The following is a 15,608-nucleotide window of genomic DNA, read 5'->3' as shown; positions in this document are numbered from 1 at the left end:
TGCAGCACCCACCAGGAAGGGCCTCAGAATTGCCACTCAAAGAGGGAGATGGAAAAGCCCCAGGATTTCAGCTCACTGATACCTCAGCAATGCGGCTTAGTTCCTAAAGCCATTGCTGGTCCCTACTTCCCAAGCTAAAGGCAGTACTGAAACCCAGAGGCCTGGGGAAGCAGTGGGCACAGCAAGAAACCAGGACAGTGAGTGCCAAGTCCAAGGATGGAACCTCCCAGGCCTCGTGGGTGGGAGGCAAGACTGCCAGACCCACCTCCCCAGCCGTAAGCTCAGCCTGCTCTTGAGAGGTCAGAAGCCCAGGGGCAGGTGTGGAAAACTTGGCAACAGCCTACATTTTGTTTATTGTTGGTTGAGACTCATTTTAAACAGTTTCTACTGTGACCAATCACAGTGGCTCCAGGTGGATCAGAGAGCCCCAGGCCCAGGTATTCACCTGTCTTCGCCTGACTCCAGATCTTGGGATCTGTCAGCTGTCCTCAGAGCTGGGCCCCTCTCCACCCAGTCCTCACTTTTCTGGGGCTCTGTTTCCTAGACAGAAGTCCCAGAGGACTCTGAGGCTGGGGAGGGAGGCCGGGAAGCTGAGCCACCTCACCAGATAATAGCAGCAGCAGCAGCAGCAGAGGAAGGCAGGCCAGGGGAGGAGAAGCCAGAAAACACAGCCACAATGCAGACTTCGGGGGTGGACAAGGTAGGGAGGCAGGAGTGGCACCAGGCTGGGCAGGCTGGCACCAGGCTGGGCAGGCAAGTATGTCCACCAAAGCGTCCTCATGTCTACCAAGTCCTAGTGCAGCAGGACAACTTCCTGCCTGCCCCCAACTCCCTGGAGGGCCCCTCCCCTGGCTCAGAGTCTCTGCACCCCCTTCCCCTAGGAGGCCTGGGGGTGGTGTGGGTGGGGCGGGCCTGGCTGGAATGTGTGGAGCTGGTGGGTGGGAGAGGGGCAGTCAGGTCCCCCTTCCCTGCCCCCACTGGGGGCCTAAGTGGCCTCATCCTCAAGCCAGCTTGAGTGTGCTGACAGGAAAGGAGGGCATAGTGACCATAGTCACAGGGTTGAGCACTGTCTGGCCCACCAGCTGGGGGTGGTGTACCACCTGGGCCCCCACGGCTGGCTTTGCCATGACAGTGGCCGGAGGCCCCAGCCCGGCTGTGCCATTCACTTGCTGGTGCGAAAGGGTGTGGGCGATGTGGCTTACTGCCACAGGCTGGCTCACCGCCACAGGCTGTGGGTACAAGGGCAGCTGGGAGCCGAGGTGGGCCACATGGTTGAGGGTGGCAGGGTGCACTGTGATGTGGCCAATGGGAGGTGTGGCAGGTGCCAGCTGCACAGCAGGGCTGGGGGCGGAGGGGGCAATGTGGGCGATGTGCTTGCCCCCAGGGCCCTGCAGAACGTGGTTCACAGTCTGGATGACTGAGGCGTGGGTGGTGGCTGTATGGGCGATAACTGTGGAGCCACCTCCAGCCGTGGCCACAAGATGGGCTGGAGCTGGCACTAGCGTCTGGGTCGGGGTGGCTGGTGGGGGAGGAGGGGCTGGCAGAGGGGTTTTTTGCTGTGGCGGCGGCTGCTGCGGCTGCGGCGGCTGCTGCTGCTGCTGCTGCTGCTGCTGCTGCACAGGGAGATGGGCAGGAGACAGGGCCACTTGGTGGGGATGAGGGTGCGGGGGAGTAGGCAGAGGTGCAGAGGCGGTGCTGGGGGTTGGCAGGGTGGATTTCAGCAGCTCCAGCTGGGGACGATGGTTCAGCTTAGGTGGGCCTGCCCGGTCTTCCTCCATATCCTCGTCTATGTTGTCCTCGCCCTCTGTCAGGGAACACAGGGCAGGGAGCAGGTCAGAAGAGCTTGGGGAACAAGTGGCTGGAGGCAAAGGTGTCCCTGGAGGTCAGTATGCTGGAGCTGGGACAGATGGCCTCTGTTCTAGCAGAGGAAAACCTCAGGGCAGCTAAGGGCAACAGTTGAGAGTGACAGGACCAGCGGAGGGGCCCAGGCTCACCAGAGGCTGTGGAGGTGGAGGCTTGGTCATCCTCAGGCTGGCCTGTCTGCCGGAGCACACGGTCAATCTCCAGTACATCCATCCACTGGCTCAGCTCATGCTTGAGCTCTGCCAGGCGCTGCTGCGTGGCAATCTTCTCCCGTGCCAGCCGCTCCATCTCATGCTCGTACTCCTTCTCCTTCCTCTTCAGGGACTGGGGACAGGGTAAGGGACAGCACAGTGCCCTTAGCAGCGGCCACAGGCTCCATGGCCCTCAAAACAGCAGTGGTTCTCAACTTTCCTAAGGCTGCGACCCTTTAACACACTTTCTCATGGTGTGGGGACCCTGCCCAACCATAAAATTATTTCATTGCTACTTCAGAACTAATTTTGCTACTGTTATAAAGTGAATCATAATGTAAACAGCTAATCTGTGATCCCCAAAGGGGTTGCGGCCCACAGGTAAGGAACCACAACCATTCTGCAGTGACCAAAGCAGCTGGGAGGCCACACCTGCCTCCTAATCCATCACTCTGCCCAATAAGGACTACATCTGAGTCCCTGGGTACCTAAGCAGGCACCAATCAAAAGCTAGCACAGATCCCATCCCAGGGGACGGACCCTTCTCCACACTACCCTGACTGGGTCCTCAGGGACTTGATAGTCTCAACCCATCTCATGCCTCTACATCACTCATCTTCACTCACTGAAGTGACTCTCTGGTACCCTCCTACACGCCTCTCGACCCCCGTTCACCGGTTCCCTGCTACCTTGTCCCTGGAACGTTTCTTGTTAGACTGACAGTGCGGTTTCTATCACAAGCTTCTATCTGCCTGGCAGCAATGCTGGACCTGTGTCGTCGTCGTCGTCCCGTCCCCCCCCCCTCCCCCGCCACCTCAGCGGCACCTCAGCCATCTATGCTTCCTCCCCAGCTCGCTGTTCACACTGCTCCCCACTCAGGAGCCGGCCTACAACCCTCCAGACCTCAGAGGCTATTGAAGCTGAAAAACCTGTGCTGTGCTCTACTGGCCAACAATGAAGGATCTTAGGGAGTTCCACAGGACCCCAAGTCTGATTGCACACCTCTAGGGAGTTTTCACCACAAGGTCCAGACCAGCCCATCCTCACCACAGATATCCCTGCTTCCCTCAGAACACAGGAGGGTCTTCCTTCCTGACAATGCCTCTCCAGTGCTCAGCCCTGCCCCAGTCCAAAGCCTCCTGTCTCCTCTGCACACACTCAGGAGCAGCTCATGTCCCAGTTTTCAGCTCCCTCTAAAGTCAAGTGCCTCCGCGACCTCCAGACCCCAACACTTTGGCCCACCTCTTCTGTCTCCCAGCCTAGGAATGTCAACACTGCTGTGTCCATCAGTCAAGGCATGCACTGCTACCCTTGCTGACTCCAGAGTCCATTTCTCAACCTGCTTCCGAACATCTAACTCCAGAACGTGGGGTCACCCGCAGGGGCAGAGGCCACGGGCACGCCACACATTAATTAGCTTGCCTCTGAACCGTCTGCCTTGCTGTTCACACATGGGTGCCCTGCCTTCACTCCCCGACCCCGTGTGTGGAGGTGCTATCTGTCTGTCTGTCTGTCTGTCTGTCTGTCTGTCTGAATGATACTTGCAGGGGAGGGGGCACACTGCTGCAGTGAAAGTCGAGTCAGGCAACTTCTAAGGGTCTTCTCAACTTCTCCAGTGTAGGTCCCAGTTGACATGCTTGACTCCTTCACCCCGAGACACTTCACCAGCCCACCCCTGGTCTCTCGACTCCTAGGCCACACCCAAGTCCCAATCTGCTCCACTAGCCCTCCCCAGCCCAAGGCCTTGTCAGCAGCATACCCCCCTGCCTCAGTCTCTCCCAGTGAACCTACTGTGTATCTGAATGGAGTCTGTCCAATGGGGCTTCATCAGCCCTGGCTCACTGGACCACGGAATAACTGTCTCACCATGCCTGGTCTCTGTCCAATTAGTGAGGGATTATAAGGGCTGTTCTACAGTCAGTTTACACCCTTGACCACCTCAGTGACCAGTAGTATGCTTACTCAGGCCAACAAGGATCTGTAAGTCTGCCACACTCCTATCAGGGTGTCAGCCGCTACCCCATCTTTCCTCCATCAAAGGGAACCCGGCAGACTCATGATCTAGCAGCAGCTCAGCAGTTCCTCCTGACTGGATACAGCATCACATCCAACCCACTCACCACTAGACCCCACGACCCCACACTCCTCCAGTGGCCCCAAGCTCTGGACATTCCTCATGCAGTGAGCACAAGCTTCACACTCTCAATGCCTGCAACACAAGGCCCAGAGTCATACCGTGCTGGCCTCGACATACCTGTCTTTAGTTCCACACCACGGTCCCCCATGTACCACCCCGACTACAATTTAACCTGCTTCTTCTATTTCTGCTAGAAACAGTAGGAAAGACCTTGTCTTTACCCCTAACACACAAACACACATGGCACCTCTGTGTCCTCTCACCTAGCTCTGTCCCTGAGAGCTGCATATGACATCAGAGGAGGCCACATCAAGCACAGGCCCTGGGTGACTTGAACCTTAAGACTGTTGGCTCGAAGTGTCATCCTCAACTCTATCCACTGCTTGCAAGGAGGCTAGACTTTGGGTCAGGGAGATAAAGAATCAGGGGCCAAAACACCCCCTTTTCACAGAGTTCAGCCAACAGGCCTAGAGACCCCTGCAGAGCTCCCCCAGAGTCAAGCGATAGTCCACACCGCTCCACCCTTGCTTTGTGGTGCTAGCAGTTAAGTCCACAGCCACAGGAATGCTAGGCAAGTTCTCTTCTGAGCTAAAGCTCCTTGGCCACCGGACTTTGTTTTAAAACCACTTATTTTAGGTGTCAATCTATATACATGTCTATTCTTCTTGTCTCTGTCCACTTCACTGTGGCCTTCTTCAAGTCCTTCACTACCCCAAGCAACTTTGGAGACCACCTCGACACCCTCCTATAACACCCGCTGCCCTTAGACAAGACAAGGCTGTACTATGCAAGCCCAGCTGGCCTGGAACTCAGATCTGCCTGCCTCTCCCTCCAGAGTGCTGAGATTAAAGGCACATGGCATCGGGCAGGCCTTCCTACAGCCTTTCTCTTCTGAACACACTACCAAAGTCCTAGGTCCCTAAGGCCCCACTGCTCTCCCCAGAACCAACTTTCAACCCTCATCTAGTGCCTGTTGCCTCTGCAAGACAAGACACCCTCCTACCATCTTGTACATCCAAGTATACCTCTTCCGCCGAAGAAACCACCACTCTATCCTCTGCTTTGCCTCACTCCCCCAGATGTAGCTGTCCTGCAGGCCTCTGCAAATGTCCTTCCCTGTGCACTTTCCTAATGCCCCAAAACAGATCCCGCCACCCCTCAAGACACAGTCCTTGGAACATTCACATTCAGGATCTGCTGCAGGGCCTAATAATATACCAGGACAAAACTCATCCCTTTTTCTTTGGTCTCTGGTCCTCAGAAGCAGACCCAGGGCATGGCCAAAAACATTTAATGAAATAAATGGGTACCACACAGGGTTTCCACAGTCTTTTTTGTTTGGTTTTTCAAGACAGGGTCTCTCTATGTAACAGCCCTGGCTGTCCTGGAACTCACTTTGTAGACCAGGCTGGTCTCAAACTCACGATTCACCTGCCTCTGCCTCTCAAGTGCTGGCATTAAAGGCATGAGCCACCCATCACCCCACTGAGTTTCCAGAATCTTGTGACTTCTGTTTCTGCTTCTATGACCAGCACCAAACAAGCATTCTCACGGACAGCTTGGGGCCCTTCCCACTTCCTTGTCAGTTTAGGCCTGATTCTAAGGGAGCTTCCTTCAGCTGCTTCTACAGCCGCTAAGATATTTTCAAATCCACACATTATGCAAAGCTCCCTTCCTCAAGCACACATCTATAAAAAGACACTTGTCTTGCTCCAGCTCCTACTTCGCAGTCACAATCCTATTAATGTTGAGAGACCGCAAGATTTTTGCATAAATTTCAATTCTTCTACCATCTCTATGGTACTATTTCTTTTTTTCTACTTAGCATCACACCAAATGAGGAATCTGATACTCAAAAAAAATGTCACGGCGTAACGGCAGAGGTGTGCTAAGTGACTGCTTTGGTAAAAAAAAAGTGAATTTGGTCTTGGGCGTAATTCCCAAGCCCAAAGTCAGTAAAATTATCACGGAAGTAATAATCTACAGGACATTGCACAGCCTCCACCGGGGCCCCTTGGCCCCGCACGCGAGGCCCCGCCCCTCCGGGGCACGCGCGCACCCACGCGGACCTGCCCGCTGCGTCACCGCGGGCGGCCGGCCCCGCCCCCGGCTGCCGGGAAGCTCCGGGAGGCGGGCAGGGAGGGAGGCGCGCGCGTCGGCTGGCGGCTCAGAGGAGCGGCCCGGGGCCGCAAGCACCAGGTCCGGTTACCTCCAGGCTGTGACCCAGCTACGGAAGCCCTGCTGGAGTACGGGCACCCCTCCCACGGAGGCTGTGATGCAGCCTCGCTCCCGCGAGCATCCCGAGTGGGTGGACGGAAACCCCCGATGCTCGCCCTGCTTCCCACCCCCGCCCGCGCGCGCCGCCGCCGGGAGCGCTAGGTCCCTCCCATTCCCCAACGGTTTGGTCTCCCGCGCCGCCCAGCCTGGCCGCGCCCATCCCCACCACCGCCTCCCGGGCACGCGGAACCCTACGCGGTTTCCAGGGCGACAGCAACTTCGCACCGCTGCAGAGGGCCGCCAGTGTCCGGGGGGTGGGGGGTGAGGAGCGACACCGCCAGCAGGGACCCCCTTCCCAGCACTCGCGGAAAGGAAATAGTTAAGGCTCCCTGGCCCCGCTCGGTCACCCCGGCAGCCTCAGTGCCCCACCCGGACCGTAGTGCTGGGCGCTGCCAGGTGATCGCAGACACCACGTCCCGCTCGCAACTAGTGATCGCCCTTGGCCCGAGTCTGGGTCTCGCCGCCCGGGTCCTGCGGGTTGGGAGGTGGCGGGGCCCGCTTCGTGCCCTGGTTACTCGCGGGCTGGGCAGACGCGGTGCGTGGGGGAGGGGAAGGGCGAAAAGTGCACCGCCGCCGCCGCCGCCCTCTCGCGCAGGCGCCCTCCTGCCCGCCCCCTCCCGGGCTGGGAGCCCCGCTGACGTCAGCCAGGCCATGTGCTGAGCGCCCGCGTGGAGGCGGGCGGGGGAGCCTGCCGGCAGCAGGAGGAAACTGGCGCTGTGGCCGTCTCGGCATCGTCGCCCAGCCCTCCTGCCTCCCTCCCACATACCTGGATGTACCGCAGCGCCGTCCGCAGCACGCTCAGATTCGACGTCTTCTTGTCATCCACGTTGGGGATGTTGCGCTTCAGGGTCTCAAAACATTCCTTCAGATGGGCCCTCCTGGGGAAAAGGGGTGAACGCTGGTCAGCCAGCGCCCGGAGGGCACAGGGGCAGGAGGCAGCAGGGACAAACACAACAGAAGCTCTGGGGGGGACCCGAGGGTGGGTGAGTCCGGGAGGGGCGGGCCCAGAGTCACACTCCCAAGTGTGCACACACACCTGTTTTTCTCCAATTTGTTGTGGACTTCTCTGGTTCCGATCCTGAAACCCAGACAAATAGGAGGCTCAGGGAGGAAGGCCCAGATCCGGCCTTCCGGACCCACACCACCCATACCCCCCACTGACCAGGTGTCTTAGGCTTTTTTTGTCCCCGACATTCTCTCTATAAATTGGAAGTGTTGGCCCTGTGTTGGGCCCATCCACCTCCTGGAGGTGACCTCTGTGATCAAAACCTATGGCCCCTGGAACTCTGCGTCCCACTGGTCCAACTAAGACAGAAGGGATCCTGGAGGGGTTCTAGAATCCACTTCCTGCTATGGCCTGGAAAGGCCTGCCTGCTGTGCTCTCCAGTGATGCTGTGGGTCTGACAGCAGAGCTCAGAACAACCATCAGCAGGACAGTGCTTTATTGCGAGAGGTATTTCTACTTCTACGTGGCACAGGGCATTCCCACAAGGGCTAGCTGGCCAGGGTAGCTCCTCCTGCACTCCCAGCCCACAATGGGCAGTGTCCCATCCAACCGGCCCCTCTGCCGCGCCCCCACTCACCCCCCAGACCTCTTCTTTTGTTCACTGGATTTGGCTTCTTCAGCTGGTGCCAACTTCAGGGTCCCAAGCGTGGGCGGGGGTGGCTGCTGGGGAGCCAGCTGAGGCTGGACTCCAGGGTGTGGCGCGATGGTCAGGATGGGCGTAGGGAGGGGTTGCAAAGGCTTGGGGCTGCCAGTCGGTGCAACTGTGGTCTTCGGGTCAGGCAGTAGGGGAGCAGGGGGGGGCACCTGTGGTCTGGTGGGCAGGGGGACTGGCTCCTTAATGCTGAGTCCAGGGGTGCTGACCAGGGCTGGCTGACGAGGTGCCAGGGGTAGGGGCTGGGCTGCTGGGGGTAGAGGTGGAGGCGGGGGTAGAGACTGTGGGGAGTTGGTCACTACAGGAATAGGGATGACGGTCAGCGGAGCAGGGGCGGGAAGCGGCGGCGGCGGCGGCGGCGGTGGCGGTGCGGGCGGCGGCGCGGGTGGCGACAAGGGCAGCGGTGGGGCCTCGATGCGGGGTTCCTCCACAGGCAGCGCATGGGCCAACCTGGCCAGGCTACTTGCCCTCTTCTGCTCCTGTTCCTCTATGCAGAGAGAACACACAGGGTCTTAGCAGAGCCCAGGGTCCTGGGCCCCCATCTAAACCTGTCCTCCAACCCTACCTTTGCCCCGGTCAGGGCTCAGTGACATCCTGCCCTGCCTGAGACGCCAGACACAGCCAAGCAAGGCAGCACTGACAGACACAGCCTGGTCCCTGGCGCTCCCCCCCTCCCCGCCCCCCCCAGGGGGGGACCTCACATCCTGGGGCAGCAAGTGGGACAGAAAAGGCATAAGGGCACCAGGCTGGCTTCGGGGAAGACAGGGGTTCCTGAATGGGATGCTGGGGAGCCCAGCAACCTAGAGCTGGATGTGGAACTAGATAGGTAACCAACAGGAGTATCCAGAAGGGCATAGTGCTAAGGTGTGCGCAGGGATGGATGAGGTCTGAGCTGGCAACAGGCCAGACCACCATAGGAGCATGGAGAGGCAGGCCTTCCACAGAATTTACCCAGCAGCTGTTAGAGAGCAGGTTTCACAAACAATGAGCAGAGAGACAAAATGATTTGCTGAGTTACACAGCAAGTCTGCCACCCAGCCAGATGCCCTGTTTGTCACTGTACGCTCACTAGGTGTCCTCTCACATCCACACCCCAGTTCTCACAAGGGCCCCCAGGTTCCAGGGCAAACGTCTCCTCACATTTACGTCATGAGAACATGGCCTGTTAAGCCCAAGGCCCCAACTTCTCCTCAGAGAGCAGTGAGTACAGCTGTTCTCCCAACATGTTAGGACCTATTTCTCTCAGGCCAGGCTGTCCCTTGTCCAGGACCACTTACAGCAGGAACAGCACAGTTTAGACAGGGAGAGGCAGGCAGAAAGGAAGACCAGCCGGGTGAAGGCAGCAGAGGTCGAGCAGGGCCACTGAACTCAGGCAACCGTCAGGATCATATCCCTCAGCATCTCTACTGAAAGTGAGACCCACTCAAGAGCTGGACGAAAATGGGACCAGCCCCTGGACACCGGCCTTCTCTCAGGCCCCACCCTTACGTTCCCCAGCCATGGCTTTTGTACAGGCCTGGGTCACCATCTCCCAGGTAAGGGAAGGAGCCCAGACCCTTCTGCTTGTGGTGTTCAAAACTGTTGACAACAGAGAGTGGACACACCCTGAACACGATCATGTGATGTGGGACTGGAGCTAACTCCTCCCTAGGAAGGAGGGGCACAGTCCCCTTCAGGTCTTCATAAAAGACCCCATGGTCTTCTGGGCTTGGAACAATGTAAGGAGCAGGCCCACCTCCAGCCCCACAAGACAAGGAAGGAGTTGAGGAGGAAGCTGAGGGAGGAAGTGTTTGGAAGGAATCATAAACTGTTTCCCAGCAGCCAGAGTTCAGGCCTCTTCCCATCTCCCCTGCCCTTCAGGAAGGGGAGGACAGGCTTACTCCAATGAGGAAGCCTTGCTCACCCAGGCGTCTTTGTCAGCACTGACTTAGGTTACGGCAGCTTCCCACAAACCACAGTGGCAAAGAAGCCTGTGGAGTTCCAACTTCAGAGCCCTTCTCTGGCTGGGCCTGGAACATCTCTGGCCCACACACTTTAAACTCAGGACCTAATAGAGCTCCTTTGACTGGTCCAGTTTTGTTTTGTTTTTTCAACCTTTATTTGTGTGTTAGTGAGGGTACACACAGGTCAGAGGACCACTCTAGGGGTTCTGTCTCTTGTCCACCATGTGTTCGTTCCTAGGATCGACCTCTGTCAGGCTTTCTCTGACACTGCTTGCTCACTGGCCTCGGGACCAGTGTTTTAAGTCACCACAGGTGGAGGGGCCCAAAGCCAGGTACTGGACTGGAAGTCAAGCCTGTATTTAAAAGCTCCCCCAGGAGACAGCAGCACCATCCCCCCCCCCCCCCCAGCCACCATGGAGTGCTTCCCAGATATCAGGAAGGACTCACTGAATGAGGCTCTACCACGCCCAGCATTGTCAACCCTAACCGGACAGCAGAGGCCAGGACCACACCAGTCCACTAGAGCTCCCCGCCCCTAGCTCTGCCTCATTTCCTACCCACAGGGTCCCTCCCCAGTGCACTGGTGGTTCTGGGGCCTCCTGGATGGACAGCCTGTCCTCAGGCCATCTTACGGAACGTGCAGACCCACAGGTGTCCCCCTCTCAAATACACGCACACCCACACCTGCCTCCTCCAGGCACCACCCAGACACTGACCCCAATGAAGTTAGCAAGACCCCCTGGGCTGGGAGAGCACAGGCCTCATGCTGCCTACAACCTTTCTAAGCTACTGTAGCTTGGTGTGTGCAGGGCTTCTCCCCTTCTGATGCTCCCAGAGCTTGGCACAGAGGAGGCAGGCTCAGAGCAGGGCAGGTGTGGGGTACCTCTGCACACACCAGCCAGCTCCCTCCAAGCAAGGTAGGAGACCACTTCAAGTCATCTCCACAAAGGCTGGCAAAGACCAGCTAAGTCCTCCTCCTGGCACCAGCACGGCCTTGCCCTTCCCTCTCTTCTCCCTCACAACTGCTTACATGTGCAGCACATCCTTAGGTTGTCATGTGAGCAAACTGGTCTGCAAGGCTTGACCTTGTAAGATGGAAACGGAGAGGCTGAGAGAATCCCTGCTCAGAGTTGAGCAGTTCTGGTCGGCATGCTGGTGTCAAACTACAGGGGCCTTAACCTGCGGAAACCAAATCTGGCCTTCTCCGTACTTGAGGACGCCTGGGCTTTCCAGTACCCACCCATCTTCTAAGACTCTGTGGTCCAATATCAAGCAGCTGAGCCTTGGGAGCTGAACTCTGCTTCTCCCCAGAGCTCCATCCTCGGAGGGAAGAGAAGGGCTGTGCAATACCCTAAGAGGGCTTTTCCTGGATTCCTCTGCAGAGCTGCACCCACCAGCCCCCTCCAACTTACTGGTCAGCTCTGGACTAATCGAACAAGTGTGAACACAAGGCAGTAGAGGCCTGCTCCTTGTTCTATATACCTAGGAAGGTTAGTGTGAGGTAAGAATTCCCTAGGGGCAACAGTTGGGTCAATCCTGTCCACCTCTATGAGGCTGCCTGGACCACAGTGGGGATATAATGGGTACTACTCCTGAACTGCACGGTGTTGATGTAGCAGCGGGTGACTCGATCTTTCCAAACTCTTCAGGTCGCCCCCTCCCCACATCCGCCGCTGAAACCACACACTTGTCACATTCTGGTTAACCACCAGCACTGTCCATTGCTTCACCCTGCTCTGGGCCCAAAACACAAGGGGGAGGGTCATGAGGGTGGATACCCCAGACCATCTGTTCTGCACAAACCTAAGCACTGGTCTTGCACGACTCCAGTGACTCCTGACCTTGAGAGGCTGGTCTGTCTGACTAGGCCCGCGGACCTGCATCTCCTCCGCCCCTTGCCGGCTACCACTCCTCCCGCCCTACCAAGCGGAACAAGCTGCAGGCGCGCGCGCGCGCGCGCGCACACACACACACACACACACACACACACACACACACACACACTACTACCTCCTGCATGACTCATCATTGAAGCAACAATAGGCAGAAAGAAAGGAAAGGAGGGCGAAGAACTCTCTCCACCACAACATCGCCGACTGAAGGGTTCTGAGGGAGGGCAGGGGAACCAGGAATCCCTGGGAACTGCACACACATTTCAGAACCGGGGCCCTCGCAAGCGTCTGGGAAGCTAAGGTCTTTTCCCTTCAGCCTCTATTTCAGCAGCACTCGAAGGCTAAGGACCACAGCCAAAAGGGGTGGGGGGCCGGATCATAAAACCCTGGTCTATCCTCTCTGAGGGCAAGCCAAAGTTTGCCCTTCTCACCCTGACTTATTCCAATGTGGCCGGGGTGTTGCCAGAAGGGCTCGCGGACACCGTTAGTGGGTCAGCGAGAAGACGTTGGTTGTAGATGTCACCCTGAGATTCTGAGGGTTTCCCTCACTACAGAATCAGAAACAGGAGGATGCAGCGAGAGCCAAGGTGAACGTAGCTCCTCCTACCCCGGGCAAAGGCTCTCCCTGGGAGATGGCCAGCAACCGGAGCCCGAGCCCAACCCGACTCAAGGCCCCTCGCCAGCCCCGCCCAGACCCCGCCTCCCGGCAAGCGCGAGGCGGCGAGGAGGGGCCGGGCCGCTCCGTCCCCAGCGGGAGTGTCCCCCGTGCACGTGGTCGGGGGCGGGACCTGCCTACGTCACCACTCCGTGTAACCAACGGGCTTGGGACGCAGGCACACGCAACATTCCAGCCAAGAGCGGGTTTGAAACGCGCAGACACGCCACATTCCACACCGGCTAAAGCAGGGCAAGGCAGGGGGGCCGGGGGGCTGCCCCCAGCGACCCGCGGGACACTCACATGCACCCAATCAGCGCAGCTTTCAGCCAAACCTAGACGTGCGACCCAGCCCAGCTCGGGGAGGCGGGGTCAGGCGGGGCTGGCCAAGATCATAAGACACGCGATGTCATTTCATTCTGCAAAGGCCGCCTCCGCCCGAAGCAGCGCGTAGATCTGCCGGGAGCGTTTCCCGCACCCTCCTGCCGGGGCCAGGGAATCCGGGGAGCTGCTCCGCGTAGAGTATTCCCCACCCCCACTCAGTTACGCACACGCCCCCTCGTGTGCTGTACAAACACCCGTGTACACGTCCGATCATCCGCTCTCTCCCGGCTCCGATCACACATCTTCATGCACACACGCACGCACACGCGGGTCTGCCACCCCCACACATCAACATCCCTCTCCCCACCCCCCGGTCCACACATCCTCAATGGTATCGAGGGCGCCGCCCGCCCACACCTAAGGAGCCCCCCACTGAAGGTGTGCCGGGGGGTGCCAGGCAGCCAGGGTGGCACCCGCAGAAGCGGGGTCCCTCTCTGCATGTTAATGGATTCATTAATTATTTTCACTGCTGGTATCACTCCTTCGGGACGGCAGCTCTTGCGGGGAGCCCGTGCTCTACCCGGCTTTTTAGGTCGCGCCGTAGAGGGACCTGCCGGCTATTTCCAGCGGGTTTGGGGATCGGGGTCACTGGCCTCCCCTTTTGCCCAGCGCCCCAGGGGCCCAGCCCGGCCGCTCACCACGTGCTCTCTGTTGTTGCTGCGCTTGCCATTCCAGGAAGCGGGCCGCCTCCAGTAGCGTCTCTATGCTCATCGCGCCGAGAGCTGCCGGGGGCGCGCCGGGGCCGAGGCTGCGGCCCGCGAGCCGAGCACAGGTCAGGCTGGCGGGCCGGCAGGAGGGAGGGATCACCTCCGGGGGGCGACAGGGCTGGGCGGCGCAGCGCACTCCTCAGAAAAGAACGGGGGAGCACGGGGAGAAAAATCAATGTCTTCCAAAATATTTGCAAAATAGGAATTTGCAAATTAAAACAATTTTGATGCAGAAAAATAAAAAAGGCGGCACTGCCTTCTTCCTTCCTTCTTCCTCTTCCTCCCTTCCGATGCCTCCCGCCCCGCGGCCCCGGGAGTCCCGCCGACAAGAAAGGGCTTTGCAACAAGATGGCGAGGAGGCACCGACACACACAACAAGGGAAGGAGCCGCGCTGCCCCCGGCCGCCGCCCCCGCTACTACACCGGGGCCGCAGCCAAAGCCCGGACCGGAGCCCCCGCCCGTAGGGCCGCGGCGTCTCGCTGAGGGCGGGGTCGCGCCAGGGATAGCCCCGCCCACCGCGCGCGCACACGTGGCCTGGGTGGGGGTGAGGAGATGGAACCGGGCTTCCGCGCTGTTTCCGCTTTCCCGCCTTGCCCCTCCCTGCTCCGCGGACAGCCACAAGTTAAACGGGGGTTGCGTGCTTGAGGCATTCACGACGAGGTCTGTCTTGCTGAGAGAAAGAACGGGCTTCCGTGAGCTGAGACAGCGGTAGTACGAGTCGGAAACCTACGATCTGACCCTGGGGTCTGCCCGCCCCATGTAGACACGACCTAAATCCTGCAGCCGTCCGGTCTGTCGCAATTCCCCCGGGATCCGCCCCTGGGCGGAGCTGACAGCAAGCAACTAGAGTACTGACAGAGGGACCGGAGAGCTGATCCCGTTCCGTATTTTGTCTCTGTTCCTCCCCCCGCAGTGCGTTCGCATCCTATTAGGCTACATCACCAGGCCGCCCGCCAATGGGCGGGCAGGACAACACGGCATGGAGCAGCTCCACATGGACACCCCGCGCCGCCAGCCTTCTGTTTAAAGGGCCAGTGTCTGCAGGGTCGTTTTAGCGGGTGCGGATAGGGCCACCGGGTGAACATGGGGTGAGACGCCTACAGGGGAATTCCGCAGTCCTGCTCACGCCCATCCCTTGCTTTACATCACCCTCCCATTCAAAACCAAGTATTCCTTCCCTTTCCCTAAATTCTTTGTCCACTCGCGTCTGATATGGGCGGAGACTGAAAACGTGCCATTGCAAAGGACAGCCTTCGTTGCGGTGACGGGACAGCAGTGGTCAAAAGGCGAAGCGTCCACAGCCCAGGCCAAGGAGGCGTAGTCTAAACCAGGAACAACAACGTGGAGGGCGGAAGCTGCGCGCTACCCGGGCTGCCGGCTGTGCGTGGGGCGGGGTTGTTGCCTTGGGTTGGAGGCGCGCTCTCTCCTAGGCTCGCCAGCCAGCCTTTATCCCGGCTCTAGGGCTTAGGACCGTCCTTGGGTACAATCAGAAATATCTTTGAAGTCAGCTTGCCCAAATCCTTGCACTTTACAGATAAGAAAACTGAGGCCCAGAACAGGGACGATTCTAACTGCTCCTTGGGCCGTGAGCAGCTAAGCTTCGAAGTCAGGTGTGAGCGTCTCTCACCACCCCGTCCCGTAGCCCACGTCCCGCAAAAGGTGAGGGAGTATCAAACTGCTGTGTAGAGAGGGGTCTGATTAGGACGACAGAAACGTCCTATACCTAAAACCCAACCACACTGTTTGGGTTCTTTGGTGGAAGCCACACTATCTCCATTAACGGACTAATATGGGCACCATGGAACTGATCCAATTTTGTTGTCCCAGCGCTAGCCATAAACACTTCCCTGTTATTGCCTCAAACTCTTTGCAGAGAGAGTGGAGACATACCAGTGCTTTC

At 58.6% G+C, this 15,608-nt stretch overlaps 1 protein-coding gene across 2 annotated transcripts; it reads right to left on the bottom strand.

Moving 5' to 3' along the window:
• Window positions 1–929: 929 nt before the first annotated feature.
• Mnt (MAX network transcriptional repressor) lies at window positions 930–13,942 on the bottom strand. 2 transcript variants are annotated; one of them, XM_036196378.1, is made up of 6 exons: window positions 13,639–13,942; window positions 8,052–8,613; window positions 7,505–7,546; window positions 7,235–7,346; window positions 1,995–2,187; window positions 930–1,804 (listed from the first exon to the last, which is right to left on the bottom strand). In XM_036196378.1, the coding sequence occupies exons 1-6, from the start codon at window positions 13,709–13,711 to the stop codon at window positions 1,002–1,004; spliced, it is 1,785 nt and encodes a 594-aa protein (XP_036052271.1). In that variant the 5' UTR covers window positions 13,712–13,942; the 3' UTR covers window positions 930–1,001. The 2 variants fall into 2 exon arrangements, with proteins under 2 accessions (XP_036052271.1, XP_036052272.1); XM_036196379.1 differs by lacking the exon at window positions 7,505–7,546.
• Between the last annotated feature and the right edge of the window lie 1,666 nt (window positions 13,943–15,608).

The sequence above is a fragment of the Onychomys torridus genome, chromosome 8, assembly GCF_903995425.1.
Source record: "Onychomys torridus chromosome 8, mOncTor1.1, whole genome shotgun sequence".
In the NCBI taxonomy this organism is placed as follows: Eukaryota; Metazoa; Chordata; class Mammalia; order Rodentia; family Cricetidae; genus Onychomys; species Onychomys torridus.
Note: the sequence above shows the minus strand (reverse complement) of the source record. Positions and strands in the feature narration are given on the sequence as shown.

Bases quoted from the DNA above. Each gene is read 5' to 3' on its own strand.
- Mnt (XM_036196378.1), bottom strand. From the start codon at position 13,711: ATGAGCATAGAGACGCTACTGGAGGCGGCCCGCTTCCTGGAATGGCAA. The intron at 7,347-7,504 runs GTGTGTGTGCAC...CCTTTTCCCCAG, and splicing joins AACAAATTGGAGAAAAACAG to GAGGGCCCATCTGAAGGAAT. The intron at 1,805-1,994 runs GTGAGCCTGGGC...GTTCCCTGACAG, and splicing joins CTCCACCTCCACAGCCTCTG to AGGGCGAGGACAACATAGAC.